Consider the following 22,752-nt stretch of genomic DNA (forward strand, 5'->3'; position numbering starts at 1 on the left):
ATTACACCTAGAGTATTTAAATGACCATATGTCTTCCCAGCACTCTCTTCACAGCCTTAGCCACATCCTTATTGCGAAGAGTATAAATCAGAGGATTCAGGGTCGGGGTGATGATGCTATAGAACACGGAACCAATCTTATCTTGCAGTGGAGTGCGCTGGGACCTGGGTCTCATATACGAGAAGATGCAGGTACCAAACCAAAGAGAAACCACAGTCAGATGAGAGCTACAAGTGGCAAAGGCATTTTTCTTACTCCCAGCAGATTGCATCTGAATGACACTGTGTATGATGAAGCCATAGGAGATAGAAATCAAGAGGATGGGGAAGAGGAGTAGCAGAACAGTGCTGATGTACTCTGTCTTCTCATAAACAGTGATATCTCCACAGACCAATTGCACAACAGCAGGAAACTCACAGTAGAAGTGGTGGATTGTTCGAGACCCACAGAAAGGGAAGTGCATCAAGATCACGGTGTGAATGAAGGAGTTCATGGATGCTGCCAACCATGATGTGATAGCCATCATCAGAGCCACTCTCCTGCTCATGATAACAGCATAATGCAGTGGGTGACAGATGGCAACATAACGGTCATAGGACATGAGAGTCAGGAGCACACACTCGGCCCCTCCCACTGCCAAGTAGAGGAAGTGCTGGGTAGAACAGCCCACGAAGGAGATGGACTTCCTGCCGGACAGGTAGTTAGCAGCCATCTTGGGAATGATGGTGATGACGCCCATCAGGTCCATGAGAGATAGCTGACTCAGCAGGAAGTACATGGGGGTGTGCAGCCGGGGGTCAGCACAGATGAGGAGGATGGTCAGGGAATTGCCACTCACAGCAACAAGGGCTACCACCATTGTCAAGGAGAAAAGAAAGATGTGGGTGAGGGAGTCATCGAAGAGCCCTTCGAGGATGAAGTCGGCCAGCGAGGACTGATTGCTCTGCCTCATTGCCCTGCCCAGTCCTTCGGACACAGAAAGTGGAGATAAAAATTATATATATATCAGAAATCTCAGATTTAGTATACTTAACACCAGGTACTTTTTATTCTGAAAATTTTGAAAGGAGAGTGTTTCTCTTATTATCTAACAGTTGTAAATTAAAACAACATCATAGGAGCTGGAGTGATAGCACAGCAGGTAGGGCATTTGCCTTGCATGCAGCCGACCCGGGTTCGATTCCCAGATCTCATATAGTCCCCCAGCACCGCTAGGAGTAATTCCTGAGTGTAGAGCCAGGAGTAACCCCTGTGCATTGCTGGGTGTGACCAGAAAAGCAAAAATAAATAAATAAAAATATAAATAAATAAATAAATAAATAAATAAAACAACATAAAGAGAGACAGAACCTAATTTGTTTTTCTCACATGAAATTCAGAAATTCCAGTGTTTATGGACTCCTTATTTGGGTCTCAGGTCACACAATCCAGTGTTTGGAGGATACTCCAGTGTTCCTGCTGTTCCCGGTGCTGGAACCGTGGGCTCTAGCAATCAAAAGCTGCCCTCCAGACTTCCACCCAAGTTTATAAACTCAAAAGTAGCAAGCTTCAACTGGTTCCTTATCATTAAACATAAACTGTATATATGTATATATGAACTATAACTATATATACAAGTATGTACACATTTATACACGCAGAAACCTATATATAGTAGAATTTCTAAGAATATATGCATATTAATTTTATATGTGTTCTGTACATTAAAACTACAACAATACATTTTTGCTTATTATATCAATCAGGACTCGACCTAAAATTGAACCACTAAGAAATCTTAAACATTTGTGACTGGAGGGATAGTAGAGTGGATATGGCACTTGCCCTCCATGTGGCCAATACGGGTTCTATTTCCAACACACCATCTAGTCTCCCAAACATCAACAGGAGTGATCTCTGAGCACAAAGCCAGGAATGCTCACTGAGCACAGCAGTGTGTGGCTTGAAACCAAAAAACAAAGTAAATATTCATTTTACGTATTCATTTAATAGTATACATTGAAGTTTACCTCTAGGGACTGTGACCTGGTTAAGATTCTATGTAATGTAATCATTTCTCTTAATTGAATCACCGTGAGATAGACCATCAAAAAGCTACTCATGATTGGGTTCCAGATATACAATGTTCCAACACCCATCCCTCCACCTGTTTCCATTTCCCATTACCAATGTCCCCAGTTTTCCTCCCACTATCCCCTGCATTTCACCATACCTGCCTCTACTCAATGTCAGGTACCTTTCTCCTTTCTTCTCTCTCCCTCTCTCTCTCTCTCTTTCTCTCTCTCTCTCTTTCTCTCCCCAGTACAGTGCAGTCACTTCTGTGTCTGTTGTTAGAGCTGAGAGTCCATGGGGCTGGCAATGGGAAGGGATGATGAATCTGTGTGATAGATCAAGGACATGATGGAGTCCCTGTGCATGAGTTATCACCATCAAGGGCAGACTAGACCAGTTTTTACTGCCCCTCACTTGTTGCTGTGGTTATCACACAGAAGCAGGGCCTTTCCTAACTGGGCAAAATACACACATTAATCGGTGGTAGGAACATGAAAAGCGCCCAGGGGAAGGGAGAGTATCGGCTGAGCTGGCTGCTACTCAACACCAATGAGTTGGGCTGGAAGATGGGCAGCAAGGAGTGTAAATGACAGAAATACTGTGTCCTTTCTGCCCTCTGAATCCCTTCAAGCATCTCCCTGCACTCACCTGAACCAGAAACAATCAAACAAAAAAGCAGGAAGCCTGGGAAATGTAGCTTGCCCTAGCCAGACTAAAATACTGCAAAGGTCTTTGAGCCATTTCATGCCTAACTGGGACACACACACACAGACACACACACACACAAACACACACATTAACACACTTCTCCTTCAACCATATGTTATCTCAAAATAAACATAATCAATTCATCCTTTTTTTCTAACACAACTATTCTACATATGAACTAATTATAATGTTGTATTTCCCAGAAGATAATACAAACTATGTGTATTAACTTTGATTAATGATCTTCTTGTCCTGTCTTATTCAGGACATTTATTCTTGTCCTGTTTTGATTATCTATAACTTAACAAAAAATTGGTATACATATTTATAATATACTCATATGGAAACAAGGAAGAAATAGTCTCTATGATTGTATGTAGAATGGCTCCCATAGGGAAGCACAAGCTTCTTTCGAGTTCTTTTGAGTCAGAGTTCTTTCGAGTCACTCTTGTTAATGCTCAAAACAATATAACCACGGCACTAGGGGGAGGCTGTGTAAGTGCTCATTAACATGAACTTTCACTCACCTGAGCAATCTCACTGGACTCTGCTGGAATCCCAATCTGCCCGTTGCAGAGAACAACAATTATCCCAGATATGAAATCATTCCTGTAGGCTTCAGCCAGTTACTGAGTGCATGGGAGCTTGCTATCCGGGAAGAGACTCTAACTGCAAGAGACATCTTTTCCTGGAAATGCATTTGTCTCTTTTGAGTGCAGTGCTTCTGTCACAGTACAAGCCTTGGATCAGTGGAATGTTTTGTTCGCCATAATGACATTCCATGAAGCATTGCTTCTGATTAAGAACCCACTTCACAACGTCTGATGTCTGTGACTTGGTTCCTGATCATGTGGTTCTCTGGTCTTAACATATTCTCCATCATCCTGAAACAGTGATTTGACAGAACAGAGGAAAGACCTTTGGGGTATAATTATAGCAACAGCTAGTTGAAAACAATTACTTTCAGATCAGTGTCATTTCGGAGATAATAAAAGCATGAGAAGTCTATAGGCTGGTATGAATTATTCTGGTTAGTTGAAATTGGGTTGGAGATAAGTAACATCCTGGAATGCAGGCATCTTTCTAGGATGCTTTTCTGTAATCCAAAGTACTGAGATGAAAGTTAGCAGAAAAATAACAATCAATCCACAAGAATAGCTAGTTGCACTCACACTTCAGGAATGAAGACCTGGATCACCCAACCAGAAAAAAAAGAGTATGGGTAACTGTGGACAATGGAATTAAGGAATGGATTGTCAAAGAACATAGGAATAACATCAACAATAAAACCTGAGCAGCTGCAGAAACTAAAATGCAACACCTACAAGCATTTCCCCAGTTTTGATAAGACATATATGTGTGTCACTTATTTTTGCTGTCTTCCCCCAACCATAATTTTTAACATAAATTTTATTATTTATAGATAACCTCATATGAATACTTAGCAAAATATATAAAGGGGGATATAAATGGAAACAATTAAGAATTAATTGATAAATATAATTGATAAACAAGGAATTTTGTATATGACTATTGGTGAAGAGGTAGTTTGTTTTATATCCCCTACTTGAGAAAATACGAAACTAGGGGGAAGCGTTTTAATTGAGATTGTTGTCTCATGCTGATTGCAAAGACAGCTTGATATTGCCTATATTTGTTGAATAAGTGTGGTCAAAGAGGCGTGTATCAATATCACATTGACCCATAAAATATATCTACATAACTTGGAAAAAAGCAAGAACTATGTCCTGGGTAGAAATGAGAGTCTCTGAATATGTATCAGGTCAATAAAACAAAGATTATGATACTTAACCAGACAAATTTTCCAAATACTCTTTATTAAAATTGTCACATAAATACTAGTCAGAGTGAGTGCTTTTTAGAATAAAATACACCTGAAACTGCAAATTATGACCAAAATAGACACTATAATTCTTTGTCATTTTCCTTATAAACCTCTCCTGAGATCTGATGCATCCCAGGTTATATGTTTACATTTTGAAACAAAAATAGAAGAATGTGTATACTTCAGACAATAGTTGGCTGCTACAAAAGAGGGCAAATGTATCACTCTTTGTCTTTCTGCTGCCAAACACATATTCTGGCTATGTAAGAGCTCATTTTTCCTGACGCCAACTTCCCCCTCTTACTCTCATCCAGCTGAGAAAGCCACCCATGTTCCTTTAACTAGGGCCAGATTCTCCTTTCTCTTCCCTTCGCTGGTCTCCATCATTTCTGTAGATTTCCATATCAAACTGATTTGCGACCTGCAAATGGCCTTTTTCTCTGCCTTCTCAGGAAGCTTTCCTCTGAACTGAAGAACCTCACTTTCTGCCCTAACTGATTAGAAAGCAAGCTGGCAGTGCCAGGTACTAAAATTAGTTTCCTGGAGACCCCTCCCCAACCTTAACTTACCTGAGATTTGCTCTGCAAGACGATAGGAAGGGGGCTGGCTGTGTCCACATTAACTCATAGACTGGCCTTTGACCATGCAAGGAAACCTTTTCTGAGGTTGTTCATCTGCCTTCCTTCTCCACCCACAGAAATCTCCATTAATGGGGAACTGTCCTAGAGGAGATTATTTTCCACAGAGATATTTTTATACTAATTTCTGAGAACAGGTTACCACCAGGGCAACAAAACGTGATACTGTGTGATGCTCTTATCATCTGGTCCCAGATTTTGACCTCCCTCAGTACTCAGTAGGAAAGAGGAACTAACAGAACTTCTTTAAACTCTGCTAGAAGGAACCTGGAATCAGACCTGAAGATCCACCGATGCTTGCTATGCCAGAAGAACACTGAGGCCTTGGACAATAAGAATGTCCATAAATGCTACCTGGTAGAGATGTCTTAATGCCAATGTTTATCATCAATGAGCTCAGAATCAAAAGAAAGGTTGTTCTGAATTTTTGGCTTTGCTGGGTCTCTGAAGCTTTCTCTGCTTAGATTCATCTAGAATAAGAAAAGAATTGGACTCGAGCCCTGCAGACTTAGAATAAGTTCCTTGGTTTCTGCATAAATGTTTCCTTAGGGAGAGTCACGGAGTTTACAATGAGGACAGACTTAGCTGGACTCAGCCAAGGAGAAGAAAGAGGGAATCACTTGTGAGATAGGAAACAGCTGCTTACCCGGAGCACCAGGCTTTCTGTCAGCTATGGCTAATTGTGAACACTAAATATCTGACCAGAGGGATTCCAGCACAGGGACACATTCTGAACCTCTGCTGGAGACCCAGTCCTCAAGATGCCAATTAGACCTGCCATGAGTACCGAGTTAAGAATTCCCAAAGGGCTTTTTCTGCAGGTTGTGCTAGGGAGCTGGGCAATGAGACAGTTCTGGTATGTGGCAGAAAGAAGGAAAACATGGGAATATCCTCTCCAAAGTCCATTTCTTCAGGGGAGAAACAATTTCTAATGTTCCTGGTTAGTTTTTCATCTTGGGAGCCACAAGAAACACATGACATATCAATTATCTTAAGTTACTAGTCATTTTTTTCTTCTAGACATATTAATAATTGTACGTGATAGATAGATCTTTCATCAGACCATAAAAACGCTTGTGTTTTACTCTGAAGCATTCCTTTTTTACAAGGCCCAGAAAAGTAGGACAGGGACTTAGGTGCTTAGCTTGCATCCCACCACTCTGGTTTTAATTCCCCGCACAAAGGCAAACCAAAAAGATCCCTTATATGTACACATCCACATATTGATGCCATAGGAGCTAATTTTAACACTTCCATTATACACCAGAGAAAGAAATGAAACAAGGAATGAAGTACTTCGACTTGAAGCCCTGAGCAGGAAAATTTCTAAAATCCAAAATCATCACATGGGGTGGATCAATTTTATTATCCAAAGAGCTACTTCTGGGTCATTTCCATCCTGGCCCATCAGAGCACAGTTTTGATCTTGGTCTCCAACATCACTCCTTTGTGAGTGGCTGTCCAGTGTCCTACTCAGAAATTCCTTTCTTCCAAATCCAGAGAGAAACTGACTGCCACCAAGTTCTCCCTGTGATACATGCCAGAAATCGGCCATTTTCCTGTTTCTTTTCTAGAAGATGGGGCTCTGGCTGTTTTTCCCTTCATGCTTCCCTTTATTCCAGGTTGGGCCTGGAATATTCCCAGCTGGTACTGCTGGCAGGGTTGAGGAAAGTGTATATTCTACTTGCCCCTTGGGGTACTAGACCTAAGACAAAGCTGTCTACAGCAGTGGGCACGCTTCAGGATGCCCTGCGGATGCCAGGGGTTGACAAAGAGGTCAATCTAGATTAGATTTACCCCTTGCCTTTCGAGGGGGAATGGCCAGTGCGGAGTGCTTCAGATCCTTTTCTGTATTACCTCGGTCTAGCACTCAAGAAGACCCCACACAGCCGCAACTCATCTTTGGCTGTATGATGAAGAAGAAATTGAGAGGTTCTATGTGAAACTAGAGAAGTTCTATAAAGAAGACCACACCTTCTACAAGATCATTGTTGGTGATTTTAATGCCAAGATAGGTCCGAGAAGGTCGCCCAAAGAACTCCACATTGGGACACAAGGCCTAGAATGGAACGATCACGGTGAGAGACTGTCTGAATTCATCATGTCGACCAAGGCCATCCATGGTAACTCACAGTTCCAGAAGGCCCAATCTAAACACTGGACATGGGAGTCTCCCAGTGGACAGTTTCACAATGAAATTGACCACATCATATTCAATCAAAGGTTTTGCCTGACCAATGTCGCTGTTGTCGCAAAATTCCAAATGGGATCTGACCACCGTCTCCTTCGTGCAAAATTCTACTTCACAGAGCAGGGAGAAAAGTCTGCAAAATTTAAATCTAAGAAGACAACTCCCAGAATGACCACCAACTGGGAGGTCTTTGGCACTATTGCAGCAACGTGGGAAGATGCAGTCCTTGACAACATCGATGAGGAATACGATCGAATGGTTCAGCACCTCCATGTTTGCGCGAAGAATGCCGAGAGTGAGAAAGCCACAAACAGACACCTGTCTTCAGAAACTCTCGAGCTCATTCGCCAACGTGGTTTGGCACGAGCCTCAGGAAACCACGAGCTAATGTCCGAGCTCACAAAGCTGTGCAGAGATGCGATAAAGGAAAAACTCAAAGAGAGAAGGGCAGCAGTGTTGGCTAGTGCAGCAGAAGCTGGGAAAAGTATTCAGAACGCTCACCTGTCCTTTGCCAACTACAAGACCAAGATGACTGCCCTCAGACGTTTCTATGGATCTATCAAATCCTCCATAAAGGCAATGGAGAAAATTATTGACGACTTCTACTCGGATCTCTTTGACAGCCATGTCCACCTGCCCAGATACCAAATTCCGCAGGATGGATATGTCATTCCCAACGTTCTCCCTTCTGAAATATAACACACTATTTCCCTGGTAAAGACAAGAACAGCACCTGGTCTAGACAAGGTCAGACCCGAACACCTGAAGATTCTGCCGTCAGTACTCATCAAGACACTGGCCAGACTCTTCACATGCTACCTGTCTGAATGCAAGGTTCCATCCCAGTGGAAAACCAGTAGGATCGTTCTGTTGTACAAGAAGGGAGACATCCACGACATCGGCAACTATCGCCCAATCTTCCTTCTGTCTGTCGTCTACAAATTGTTCACTCATGTCATCCTGAGCAGAATAATCAGAACACTAGATGAAGGACAATGATGCGAGCAAGCCGGGTTTTGAAGGGGATTCAGCACGATAGACCATATTCCACACAGTTACCAAACTAATTGAAGTTTCGCGAGAGTTCAAGATGCCGCTCTGTCTAACGTTCATGGACTTAAAGAAGGCCTTCGATTCTGTTGAGACTGAGGCGGTCATCGAAGCCCTGGCCAAACAGGGAGTTCATACTCAGTATATGAAAATCCTCCGCGAGCTGTTCTGTGGATTCACCACCAGGATCTCACCATTCTACAAGGAAGTGATCATTGATATAAAGAGAGGGTTTCGGCAGGGTGATACCATTTCACCGAAACTCTTCAGTGCCGCCCCTGAGAACATCATGCGACAACTGGGATGGGAAGGAATGGGAGTGAAGATAGACTGTCGGCAATTACATCACCTCCGCTTCACGATGACATCGTTCTCATAACACCAAACATTAGCCAAGCGGCATAAATGCTGACCGCCTTCGACCTCGAGTATGAAAAGGTCGGATTGCAGCTGAATCGCAACAGGATGATGTTCAAGAAAAACGAGCTGGTCCCTGAAGCTCCATTTGCTTTCAATAGAATGAACATCTCCGAATGCAGCAGCTATGTGTACCTGGGTCGAGAAATCAACATGAGGAATGACTTGGTGCCAGAACTGCACAGTAGGAAGAGAGCAGCATGGAATGCATTCAAGAGCGTTGAAGAGGTGGTTAAGAGAACGAAGAACCTCCGACTCTGGGCACATCTTTTCGATTACACCGTACTTCCTGCACTAACATATGCCTCAGAGACCTGGGCCCTACACAAACAGGATGAGAATGCTGTTAGGGTATCCCAAAGAGGAATCAAAAGAGCTATGCTGGGAATATCATGACTCACTCAAGTGAGAGAAGGAATCCGGAGTTCTGACCTCCATCGACGGTCAAAAATCAGGGATGCTGTCTGGTTTCCCAAGCCATCAAAAATCAGATGGGCCTGTCATGTCATGCGATTCAGAGACGCCGCCGGACTAGAGCTGTTACTGACTGGATTCCATGGGACGTCAGAAGACCTCGTGGCTGCACACTGACTAGATGGTCAGAATTCTTGTCAAATCTCTGAATGAACGATTTGAGGCTCTTCGTGTTCCTGGAATGAGCAGGTATCATAGGGCTACACTAGCTTGTGACAGGGACAAATGGAGATGTTACTGGCGCCCGCTCGAGCAAATCGAAGATCAACAGGACCACAAGTGATACAAGTGATCCAGATTTGCAAAAACAAGAATTTGATAGTGTTGGTCTTCTCGATCCCTTCCTAGTTACAAGGATGTATTCAGACCAGAAATCACAGGTCTGGCATTATGCAAGCTATTAGTGAGAGTAGAAGAGGGCATGTGTGTATATGAAACAGGCACTTACCCAGGGGAACGATGATGTCAGCCGAGGCCAACTGGGGCACTAGGGATTTCAACCCAGGGGACCCAACCTGCATCTCTTCCCCACACCAGGACTCAAGGTGCCACTGAGAACAGCAACCCAAAAGGCTTCCCTTGTGATTATAGGCTCAGAGGGTGAGATATGAGCTGTGTGACCCTGAGGACAAGGACTATCTTCTCCAAGGGCCCATTAGCCATGAATTCACACACTTCTTAGAATTCTAGCTATGTTTTTGTCTTGGGAACTAAATAGGCCCAAATTGTCCAATCCTTTAGAGAACACAGTGTGAGGAAGACCCAGCCTCTGTGCGCACAAGACTCACATTTCCCCAGGTGCCATAGCGTAGAACAGATGAGGCCAAAGACAAAAGAAACCCGGGCCTCAACTGCAGTAGGTACCTGCCACTGGGGGAGTGTTGGTGAAGAAATTCAGACCCGGGGGAAATAGTGGCTGGAAGCAGACACTGCTGGAGGGTGTGGTGCTGGGGTAGGTTCCATTTCATTGTGTCTTCTGTTTCAGCAACATCTTGGTGCTTTCAATGTCGAGGTCATTTTCTACTTTTGTGACATTTATTCCGTGGTATTTAATTCTCTTGTACATTTCAAGCACACATTTTATGTTCATTGTTTAATAAACACATAATGTCTTTCATTGTGATATTATGTGCTTTTATATATGCTGATTTTTTGGGCTTGAGGGGTTTTCGTTTGTTCATTTGGTTTCTGTTTGATTTGGACCACACCAGTCAATGTCGGGGGGTTACTCCAGGCTCTTCACTCAGTAATTACTCCTGACAGTGCTTGGGAGTCTATATATGGATGCCCAAGATCAAACCCACCTTGGCCACATGCAAGGCAAACACCCTACCCACCATACTATCACTTTGGCCCTATGCATGCTGATTATTCGTGATGTTTCAATATATATATGCACCTTAATAAATCTCTGTATATTTATTGTAGCATGATAATAAATATACTATGGCATAAAAATAAATCATTCCCTTTGAGTTGAATAAATTCCTTTTCAAGGTCTTTTTTCTTCTAGCTAATCACTTACATATAAGTCCATTACTGAATTTTAAACTGGCTCATAATTGGCCAACAATCCTATGAACTCACAGGTAGTACTTTACACGGCTCTGTGTATAGGAGACTCACTGACCCACATTTGAAGTCCTAGTGGAATCACACCTTTTTTGATAAGCCAGCTGCTGATATAACACACTCACACATTCTTTCCTCCATGATCACTGCAGAATCACCAAGTCTTGCAGAATACCAAATTTTGATGTTTTCTGCCCTTGTGCTTTCTTTTCACTTATGAGTGAAACTATTAAATAATTTTTATTTCTTTTCATTTTATTGTAGGAGTACTGTTATTTACTTGGCCATTGATCAAGCTGATTTAATTGGGCATGAACTCCACATTAATTTTTTAATTCAGAATGTTGATTTTATTATTTTATCATTATTTTCCCGCTGTTTATTGATTTACCGTGAGATACAGATACAGTACAAAGCTTCTATGTTTGAGCTTCAGTCATAAAATCATCAAACACCCATCACTTCAACAGTGCACGCTTTCCACCACCAAAATCCCCAGTATTCACTACTCCCCCACCCCATTCAAAAATTCCCCTGCCTGTGTGGCAGACAATTTCCCCCATACTCTCTCTCTACTTTGGTTACATTCGATATTTTGACACCGGTCCCACCACTACTCAAAACTGCCGAAAAGGCAACGCTAGAGGTCAATTTGTTTTGTATTGTTTGTTATGGATAGAATATAATGTCCAGGAAATTATGTATCGTTCTCTTCAGAGAGCTTTAGTTTATACTCTCTGGGTCTTGGCCACAGAATCTCAACCTGCCCACCTCCCCGAGATGCACCAGTGAAGACAGCCTGCACTTCTCACTGGGTTCTGGAAGCTGGCAGTCACCAGGATTTTTAGGTGACAGGTGGAGGGATGATGCCTGCCCCTGTCTGAGGCACCCCTCACACTTGGTTTGGAGATTCTTTTGTATGTCTTTGGATCATGGCCCTTGTTTTCATCTTTCCCATGGAAATAAATTATAGACATATGCCTTGTATGGTGTGTCTGCTTTCATGCTTTGCTCCATATCACCAGCCCTAATGGGGGTTTTTTATCTCTTTCGAGATTTATGGGTCTCTGAAATAAGGCCAATAATTAAGCTTGTATAGGTAAGCCGGAGGTGGTTTTTGGGTATGGCTCCCACATACCTAACTTTTGGCCATTTAATTTCTGGGTAAGCATGGCCCCAAGTTGTTGAGGTCTGGTCTAAGACATAGCAGCAATTTTGGGGTATGTGGAAGTCTGAAGAAACCATCAGGCTGCTAGTATTTTTCATTTCTTTGGGTTCTTTTCTTTCTATTATTACTGATGCGATGTAGTTTACAAAGCCTTGTACTGACTAACCCAGGTTTGAATCCCAACACCATATTATGCCCTGAGCTTGACAGAAGTGATCTCTGAGTTCAGAGCTGTGAGTAAGTCTTGAGCACCACCAGTTGTAGTCAAAAAAATGAAAACTATATGTATTTTCCCAAACATTATTGTTCTCCACATATATTCTCTATTTTGCATTTGCTGCTGGCTATGTTTCCTACATAGGTTTCACTGTGCTTGTTTCACTTCTGCAGATTCCTGTGAAATTTGCAGGAATCTAAGTAATTTAGATTCTAAATTTGCAGAAACTAAGTAATCCTTGTCCCAAGGCAGCCCTTTGTTCTAAAGGTTGAGCTGGGAGGAGGGACATGAGGGAGCCTGACGCTATATAATTTGTTCTTTGAAGAACCAGCATTCTAGAATGCAAAAGAGCTCAAATTCCTTTGTGAATTATTCCCAGAAATGAAGATTGACTTTGCTGATTGTCCTTGATGTGTTTCTATATTTATTTACTGGATTTTGTATGTATTTACTGGATAGTCTACATTTATTTACTGGATTTTGTATTTACTGGATATTCCTTTATAAAGGAAGCAGTTCAATGAAAATGTCTCAACAATTTAATTAAACAAACTTTTTTGTAATTCATTTATTCTTTAAAGTGAATCACCTTGAGGGTATAGTAACAGATTTTCCTGCTCCTGTTTCCCTCATACAATGTTCGAGAACCCTTCCTTCCACCAGTGCCCATTCTCCATTACCAATAAACCCAGTATCCCTCCCACTCAACAATCCCATCTCCCCCCACCCAACCCTGCCTCTGTGGCAGGGTATTCCCTTTTGTTCTCTCTCTCTCCAATTCGATGCTGTGGTTTGCAATAGGGGTGTTGAGTGGCTATTGTGTACAGTCTCTAGTCTACTTTCAGCACACCTGCCCCTGTCTGATGCACCCCTCACACTTGGTTTGGAGATTCTTTTGTATGTCTGTGTTGCGTGAACATTCGTGCAGTCAGAGGCGCTGAGATAAGGCACTCGGAAGAAATGTCTTGATTGGAGGACTAAGGCTGGCTCTGGCTCTTAGCAAAGTCAGAGGGCCTTGTGGACCTCCTTTTATTGATCATGGTAGCTCTAAAGGGTGCAATACAGTGACGTCACCAAAGGCATCAAAAGATGTTACAGGAAGAACATTGAGGCAACATTATTTCCTTGTATCTGCAGGCCAGCAATCTAGGCCTCTAGAAAGAAGATGCAAAAGCAAAACTGAAACCTTCCTTGGGCTAAAAGCACTTGGATTTACATCCCAAAGACAAAACTGGGCCCTGCACCTGAAATCTACATGCCAAAGACTAGGCTGGGCCAGAGCCAGAGCCTACAATTTACAATATCAAAGGTCCAGCCAGGCAAACACCATCTGCATGTCAAAGACCAGCCAGGCTTCTGTGAGAGAAGGAAAACTGCTCTTTTCAGTATACTGAAATTACTTTTCTGAAGGCAGCTTGAAGGGTGAAAATGTTCAGCTTCATCCAAACCAGTCAGGACAGACAAGAAATCTCGCCCATTTTCATGGGCCCCTATGTTCCTGTCCATAGTACAGTACAGTATATACGGGCTCGCCCTGGTAGCTCAGTCCAGCCCCAACATCTTTGGGTCATGGCACTTGTTTCCTTCTTTCCCAGGGAAATAAATTATTGCCCTTCCCACATCTCCCTTCCAGCGTGTGGTCTCCAACCACATTTTACTTGGTGTTCCCTTCTCTATCTGAGCTGTCTTTTCCCCAGAATGTGAGGCCAGCTTCCAAGCCATGGAGCCAACCTCCTGGTAATTATTTCTACTATACTTGGGGTGTTAGTCTCCTACTCTGTTATTTTATATTTCACAGATGAGTGCAATCTTTCTATCTCTCTCTCTCTTTCTAACTCATTTTATTTAGCATGAAATTTTTCATGTTGATCCACTTATATGCAAAGTTCATGACTTCATTTTTTCTAACAGCAGCATAGTATTCCATTGTGTAGATATACAAAAGTTTCTTTAGCCAGTCATCTGTTCTCAGGCACTCGGGTTTTTTCCAGATTCTGGCTTTTGTAAACAGTGCAGTGATGAACATATAAGTGCAGATGTCATTTCGACTATACTTTTCAAACTAACTTTTATGAACATAATGTTAGGGGGTGTCAGATCTCTGCCCGGACGAGGCACAGAGGAACAAAACAAGAAGACCAAGACAACTTTTTCTGCAAACGCACGGGGGTTTATTCAAGCCAATAGAGCCATATCGGGACCTTCAACCATGCCTGAAAAGCGTGGCAAAGCTGAAGGCCCCGAATTCAAAAAGGGAGCCATTATTTGTACTCTTTTGGGGGAGAAAAGGGAATCACACACATTGTATCAAAGGGAATCACACATATTGGACCAAAGGAAATTACACCTATTGGATCAAAGGGAATCACACATAGGTCACTTAATTTGCCTATCTCAACATTTATTGACTCTTAACTGTTTCCCTGCAAATGTTTGCTTACAGTTCCTAGGGCAGTTAGTTGGCCCATTTGGTCACAGTTTCGTGCCCAGCGGTAGGTCTACAAAACATCTTTCAAAGCAGCCAAGCAGTTACAAAGGCAAATTTAACCCGTAACCTGCCCTCCTCTTCAATGAGAATTATTGTGGTGTGTGTAGAAAAACCAGAATAGATCTCAGGGTTGAGATTGGAATTTTTTAATATTTTTGGTTTGGGGGCCACACCCAGAAGTATACATGGCTTACTCTAAGCTCTGCACTTAAGGATAACTCCTGGTGGGAATCAAAGAAACTTGTGGGATACTGGGGATGGAGCACAGGTTGGCTGTATGTCAGAAAAACATCCTACACATTTTACGATCACTCTGGCCCTGAGATTGGAATTTCATATACCACTGTCAATTCATGCTTTTCTGTACACATATACAGATGAAAGATGGTGTGGGTAGAAAACTGTCATTTCCCACTTCAATTCCACTGAAATTACTCAGGACAACAACACTTTTGTAGCAATGAGCAAGACTCACGTTCAGACCTTGGGTGCTAAATGTTTCATTCTGGAAGGAGTCAAGGTTCTTGAGAGTAATGACTGCTCCCGGGGTGAGGGGATATGAGACTTAAGAATTTTGAGGAGAACAAAAGAACATGGACAAGCTGGAGCTATAGCACTGTGGGTAGGGCCTTTACCTTGTATGCAGTTGACCCGGCTTAGATTCTTAGCATCCCCTATGGTCCCCTGAGCACCGCCAGGAGTAATTTCTGAGTGCAAAGCCAGGAGTAACCCCTGAGAATCTCTGAGTGTGACCCAAAAAGCGAAAAAAAAAAAAAGGTTCATGGAAGCATCTCAGGGGTAGGGAGGGCTCTCATTGAAGAGTTGATGGTTACAATAAGGCACAGTCCAACGACAAGGGAACTTTTAAGTGTAAGGGAAAATCAGTTACCGTTTACTCAGTCTGTTATGTGGTCTGAAGCCAAGCCCAACAATTCTTTCAATATTCCTGGGAATGGGCAAACTGCAAGTTTCATGGCAATTACAACATTTTCAGCGATGCATGACAAAATAGCCATTTATTGCAAAGGAATAAATAATAGCTGGACAGTGGAGAAAAGCAACAGCTTCTCCCCCCTCCCCACCCATTGATAAGAGTGAGCCCAAAGTGAAGGGAAGCTAAGACTGAGAAGGGGAGACATCTATTTCTCCTCTGTGATATTCCTCTTGGGGAGTATATCTAAAACACTCCTTGAATAAACGCAGACAAACATGAAAGATGGGGATGTGTGTTAACAGGATTTCGTGCAGAATTGTGTGTGTGCCCTGGTATGTCTATATTCAGAAATGCATGCAGAACTTTGAGTGTGTGCATGATGGCGTGTTATGCTCAGGATTGAGTGCAGGGATGTGAGTTTTTGCGCTGGCATGTCTATATTCAGATATGCATGCACGGATGTGAGTGTGTGCACGATGGCGTATCTATACACAGGACTGCGTGCAGGACTGTGAGTGCAAATGCACTGGTGCATCCCAATTCAGTCTTGCTCTCAGATACAATAGTCACCGTCTTTGAGTGATGACATCTCTCCCTAGCAATTTCTTCAGTGCCTTAGTCACATCCTTATTGCGAAGAGTATAAATCAGAGGATTCAGGGCCGGGGTGATGATGCTATAGAACACGGAAGCAGTCTTGTCTTGCAGGGGAGTGCGCTGGGACCTGGGTCTCATATACGAGAAGATGAAGGTACCAAACAAGAGAGAAACCACAGTCAAATGAGAGCTACAAGTGGCAAAGGCATTTCTCTTACTCCCAGCAGATCTCATCTGAATGACACTGTGTATGATGAAGCCATAGGACATAGAAATCAAGAGGATGGGGAAGAGGAGTAGCAGAACACTGCTGATGTACTCTGTCTTCTCATAAACAGTGATGTCTCCACAGACCAACTTCACAACAGCAGGAAACTCACAGTAAAAGTGGTGGATTGTTCGAGACCCACAGAAAGGGAAGTGCATCAAGATCATGGTGTGAATGAAGGAGTTCATGGATGCTACCAACCATGACGTGACAGCCATCATCAGAGCCACCCTCCTGCTCATGATAACAGCATAATGCAGTGGGTGACAGATGGCAACATAACGGTCATAGGACATGAGAGTCAGGAGCACACACTCAGCCCCTGTCACTGCCACGTAGAGGAAGTGCTGGATAGCACAGCCCACGAAGGAGATGGATTTCCTGCCTGACAGGTAGTTGGCAGCCATCTTGGGGATGGTGGTGATGAGGAACATCAGGTCCATGAGGGACAGCTGGCTGAGCAGGAAGTACATGGGGGTGTGCAGCCGACGGTCAGCACAGATGAGGAGGATGGTCAGGGAATTGCCACTCAGAGCAACAATGGCGACCACCATGGTCAAGGAGAAAAGAAAGACGTGGATGAGGGAGTCATCAAAGAGCCCTTCGAGGAGGAAGTCTGCCAGCGAGGACTGATTGCTCTGCCTCATCGCCCTGCCCAGTCCTTCGGACACAGGAAATGAGCATGGATCAATATGAGAAATCCTGACTTCAGTAACTTAACAATAAGCACTTTTTGATCTAAGAAAGACTTTTTGGAAAGAAAAATGTTCCGCCTCTTCTGTCAACTCTAATTATTATAATAAAATTAACAAAAGAGATAGACCTTCAAACACATGAAATTATGAAATGACACTATTCATCGTTTATTTTTATTAATGCCTGAACCACACCCTTGATGCTCAGGCCTGACTCCTGACTCTGTGCTCAAGATCAAGCCCGTGAGACTTGGGGTCCATATGAGGTATAGGGGTCTAAAGGCAGGTCATTACGTGCAAAGTAGGCGTCCCATAAGTACTCTATGCCCCCGGTTCCCTATGAACTATATATATAGTTTTAATCTTCAGTCACATCACCCATTGCGTTTGGGCTAGGTGCATGGAGTTTACTCTGGCAGTGCTCAAGGGACCATGATTTTTGCAGATGGAATCTGGCATTCCCCAGCAAGTAAGCCATTACTTCTGTTCCTTGAGCCAAGATTATGGACTCAGCAAGTTCAAACTCAACAAGTTATACACTTCATACAAGTTAAACCTCAACAAATTTCTTATCATTAAGCAGGAAATACAGAGGTACATACTCACACATATTAAAATGAATGAGTTTCTGAGCATACAGACATTAACTTTCATAGGTATTACAATAACCTACAGACAAAATGTAATAGTTATGTGCATTAATTCCTTTTGATAAAAATTATAGGGCCTGGGGCATGAGCAATAGCACAAAGGGTAGGCTGTTTGCATTGCACAAGGCCGACCAGGGTTCTATTCCCAGCATCCCGTATGGTCCCCTGAGCACCGCCAGAAGTAATTCCTGAGTTCAGAGTCAGAAGTAACCCCTGTGCTTCACAGGTTTGACCAAAAAAGAAAAAACAAAGAGAATTACAGAGCCAGAGCGATAGTACTACAAGTAGGACATTTTCCTTGCACATAGCCAACCCTGGTTCCATCCCCGGCATCTCGTATGGTCCCCTGAACACCACCAGGAGTAATTCCTGAGTGCAGAACCAGAAGTAACTCTGAACATCAACTCTGAACATCACTGGGTGCGACCCAAAAAGCCAAATAATATTACAAAAAGTACATACCAAGTATTTTGATGGTTTCTCCTTAACCATAATTTTTTTTTTGCTTTTTTGGGTCACAACTGGGCACGCACAGGGGATACTCCTGCATCTGCACTCAGGAATTACTCCTGCCTGTGCTCAGGGGACCATATGGGATGCTGGGAATTGAACCCGGGTCAGCTGCATGCAAGGCAAAAACCCTACCCGCTGTGCTATCGCTCCAGCTACAAACATAATTATTTTTAACATAAATTTAGACTCCACCTTATATCTGAATATTTGACACAAGATAGGAAAGAGTAGCACAAGTTAGATAGTTGCAGAATATATCTCAACAAAGATAAATAAGAGATTTTACTGATGTCCTCTTATTGTTACTACCTCTTATTGTTTTATATCCTCTTCTTGGGATAATATTAATATGTTTGGAGTTTTAGACATGAAATTATTGTATCATCTTAGATGGAAGAAAGCTGGTACTGTCTTTATTAAGCAATTTAGTGTAGTCCAAAATGTGTGTATAGGAAAAAGAGATAAAGAGAGACAGGGGCAGCTGATGGGGAGGTAGAAAGAGAGACAGATAGAGAAAGTGAAAGACAGAGAGAGAGGCAAAAAATCAGAATCAGGCAGGAGGGGGAGTTGGTGGCGAGAGGAAGCTGGGGAAATTGGAGGTGGGAAATGTACGCTGGTGAAGGGAAGGGTGTTAGAACATTCTATGACTGAAATCCAATCATGAACAACTTTGTAACTGTGCATCTCAGGGTTATTCAATAATATTTATTGTCATATAAATGATATTTATTATAATATAATTATTATGTTTATATATTATATTATTGTTAATATTAAACATAATTATATCTATTGTTCATGGTCAGAATTTACCAGACAACAAACAATAGATACAATTTTATTTAATATCAATGATAATATGTATAATATATAAAACATAATAATTGTATACTGGAGCTATAGCACAATGGGTAGGGCATTTGCCTTGCATCGTGCCAACCCAGATTCTAGTGCTTCGTCCCTCTCAGAGAGCCCTCCAAGCTACCAAGAATATCCCACCCATTGAACCTGGCAAGCTGACTGTAGCATATTTGACATGCCAAAAACAGTAACAAGTCTCACAATGGAGACATTACTGGTGCTCACTCGAGCAAATCGATGAACAATGGGACGACAGTGCTACAGTTGCTATATCTATTGTTGTTATACTATGTTATTATGTTATTTATTTATTATATAATAAAATTATTGTCATTATATTACATATAATACAGTACATTAAATTATTTAAATTAAATTATTATATAATATATATTACATAAAGATTTTTTTAAGTATGGATGCCACATAGACACATATAAAAACATACACTTATATACTTGAACGCAAATAAGAAATGACTCTCCAAATATGAATCACACAAATAAAATCAAGATTAGAAGGTTTAACTAGGGTGGTATCGAGAGTACAGCAGGTCGGGTAATTTCCTTGCACACAGCCAAGAGTAGATCCCTGGCATCCCATATGGTCCCCTGAACCCTCTCATAACTGATCTCTGGGCACAGAATCAGAAGTAAGTCCTGATCATTGCTGGGAATATCAGGGGGGAGAAGCAAATAATAAATTAAAAATTTAAAAATAAAACATTTCTAAAATAAAATGTTTAACTAGAAAAATTTCTCAATGGTTTTTATTTCAGTTTTCACATGAGTACTGATCTAGATGAGAGCTATTATTCATTATGAAACCCACCCAATATTATTACCAAAATCTCTACCTTCTACCCTACCAAATAACATCTCACATCAGGTGATTTTCCTTATAAACATCTCTTGAGATTTCAAGCATCCAGGTTATAGATGTACATTTTGAGCAACTGAAAATAGAAGTAAATACATTTTACAAAGTGCAATTTGATCAATAAGAACCATTTATCTTATTTCAAGCTTTTGGTTCTAAACTCAGCTTGTGAATAATTAAGACCTAATTTTAACTCCTGTCATTCTAATGTAATGCTAAAAGCCACACGTGCCTCTTTGACTTTAGTACCACATCCTTCCCTCTCTCCCCTTCATTTATCTGCACTTATTTATTCCTTTCTTCCTCTTTAGGATGTGCCCATTTTCACAATCTTATCTGGAATCATCAGTTTTCTCTGCCTTCTCAGACACTCCTCCTGAACTGACCAAGATCAATTTCTAGCTAAAATGACAAAGGAACAAACTGACAGTGCCACCACAAACTCTAGTTCTAAAACACTTCCTGAATCACTCATCCCCTGACCTTCACTTACCTGGCAGTCACAGTGAGCAGAACAAGCAGAAAAGTGAAACCGGAGGAGGATGGATCCACCCTGAGTCACATATTGCCTAGTGATCATGCCAAGAAGCCTTAACCAGACTGCTCTGCTGACTTCCTTTACTAACCCCAGAAATCTCAACCACTGAGTGCATTTCAGAGAGGGGATTGTCCACAAAGCCACTGTCTGCACTAAGTTTTCTGTGACCAGAGCAAGACCAAGAGCACCATATAGAAATTTGTGATGCTCTTATAATCTGAACTCAGATTTTGACCTCTCTCAGCACCCAGCAGGAAAGAGGAAATAACTGAACTTCTTTACCCTACTGATAGGAACTTGGAATAATATATGCACTTCCACTGACTAAACATAGACCTGCATGCCCACTCTCTCCAAACAGAGCATGAAAGCTCAGTCACAGAGAAGGTCCATGAATGTCACCTAAGAGTACCTTGATGCCAGATCATTTCATGCAGACTCAAAAGAAAGTTTGTTTGAGTTTTCAACTTTGTTGCATCACTGAGGGTTTGCTCTGCTTGGTTAGCTTAGTCTAGAATAAGACAAGAACTGGGCTCGAGCCCTGCAGACTTGGAATAAGTTCCTTGCATACTGCGTGGATGTTTCCTTAGCAAAACTCACAGAGTTTCCAATGAGGACAGACTTAGCTGGACTCAGCCAACAGAGGAAAGAGGGAAATCACTTGTGAGATAGGAAACAGCTGCTAACCTGGAGAACTATACTGTCAGCTATCGCTAATTGTGGACACTAAATATCTGACCAGAGGGATTCCAGCGCAGGGACACATCCTGAACCTCTGCTGGAGACCCAGTCCTCAAGATGCCAATTAGACTTGCCCTGGGCACTGAGCTAAGCATTCCCAAAGGGCTTTTTCTGCAAGTTTTTCTGGGAGCTGTGCGATGAGACATTTTTGTGTGTGACAAGAAAAATAACATGGGAATATCTTTTCCAAAGTTCATTTCTCCATGGAGATAAACAAATTAAAATGTCCCTGGTTAGATATTCATCCTGAGATTCACAGGGAACATGTGAGACATCTATCATTTTAAATTACTGGTCATGTTTTCCCTCTAGACCTTTTGTTGGTTTGGGGCCACTTCTAAAGATACCTATACTTTAGTCCTGGCTCATGGGTCACTCCTGATGGTTGCAGTGAGGCTCAGTGAACACTATGTGGAGTCTGAAATTAAACCCAGATTGGACACTTGCATGACCAACAACCTACCCACTAAGCTACCTCTCTGGCCCCAGGTTTTACTCGGAAGACCTCCAGGAATCTTTAGCCTTTTCTTTAAAAAGGCACACAGTTAACATCTCACCAACAGCGCAAATTTTATCTGCATCCTCACCTATGGAATGTCAGGTTTTTTTCCTTTTTTTAATATAAATTATTTAACAGGTCTGAGATAGTTGCTCATTAGCAATTTTGCTTGTGTTTTCTTGATATGTGGCAATGAATATCTTTACAAATACCTGTTGACCCTCTGTGTCTTCTTTGGAAAAGTTAAGATCATGATCTAATTAAAGTCTTTTGCTTGTTGCTGTCCAGTGTTCTTAAGAGAATTTAGTGAAGATGACACCCTTTTTCTCTTGGATAGTCTAGCCTCCTCTTTAAGCTGTTCATATGTGTGTGTGTGTGTGTGTGTGTGTGTGTGTGTTGATTTCTGGACTCTCAGTTCTTTTCCTTTCATCTGTGTGACAGATTTCTTGCAATTTTCTTTTATCTGTGTTACAGATTTCTTGCAATAACCATATTGTTTGGATAACTGAAGGGAGGGTCTTTTAGAATCTTGAATTCTAGGCATAGGAAATCTCTATTTTTGTTTTCGTTGCTCAAGATGGCTTTGACCAATTGTGTTCTTTTTATGTCTGCATACAAATTGTAGTACTGTTTGTCCTGTTTTTTTAAAAATTAAATGCCACTAAAAATTTCATAGAGATTCTACTGACTGTGATTATGGAGAGGTAATAAGGCTACTTTAAAATGTTCATTCTGGGGCCAGAGCGATAGCACAGTG

General features: G+C 42.0%; 2 protein-coding genes across 2 annotated transcripts; both read right to left on the reverse strand.

Annotated features, from left to right (window-relative positions):
- Positions 1-16: 16 nt before the first annotated feature.
- On the reverse strand, positions 17-952 carry LOC129404393 (olfactory receptor 2AE1-like). Its single transcript, XM_055136772.1, has one exon. It carries the CDS (start codon positions 950-952, stop codon positions 17-19), a length of 936 nt encoding a protein of 311 aa, XP_054992747.1.
- Positions 953-16,321: 15,369 nt separating this feature from the next.
- On the reverse strand, positions 16,322-17,266 carry LOC105943314 (olfactory receptor 2AE1-like). Its single transcript, XM_012934703.2, has one exon. It carries the CDS (start codon positions 17,264-17,266, stop codon positions 16,322-16,324), a length of 945 nt encoding a protein of 314 aa, XP_012790157.2.
- Between the last annotated feature and the right edge of the window lie 5,486 nt (positions 17,267-22,752).

The sequence above is a fragment of the Sorex araneus genome, chromosome 4, assembly GCF_027595985.1.
Source record: "Sorex araneus isolate mSorAra2 chromosome 4, mSorAra2.pri, whole genome shotgun sequence".
Classification (NCBI taxonomy): domain Eukaryota; kingdom Metazoa; phylum Chordata; class Mammalia; order Eulipotyphla; family Soricidae; genus Sorex; species Sorex araneus.

Coding starts and splice junctions, on each gene's coding strand:
- LOC129404393 (XM_055136772.1), bottom strand. CDS start 952: ATGAGGCAGAGCAATCAGTCCTCGCTGGCCGACTTCATCCTCGAAGGG.
- LOC105943314 (XM_012934703.2), bottom strand. CDS start 17,266: ATGAGGCAGAGCAATCAGTCCTCGCTGGCAGACTTCCTCCTCGAAGGG.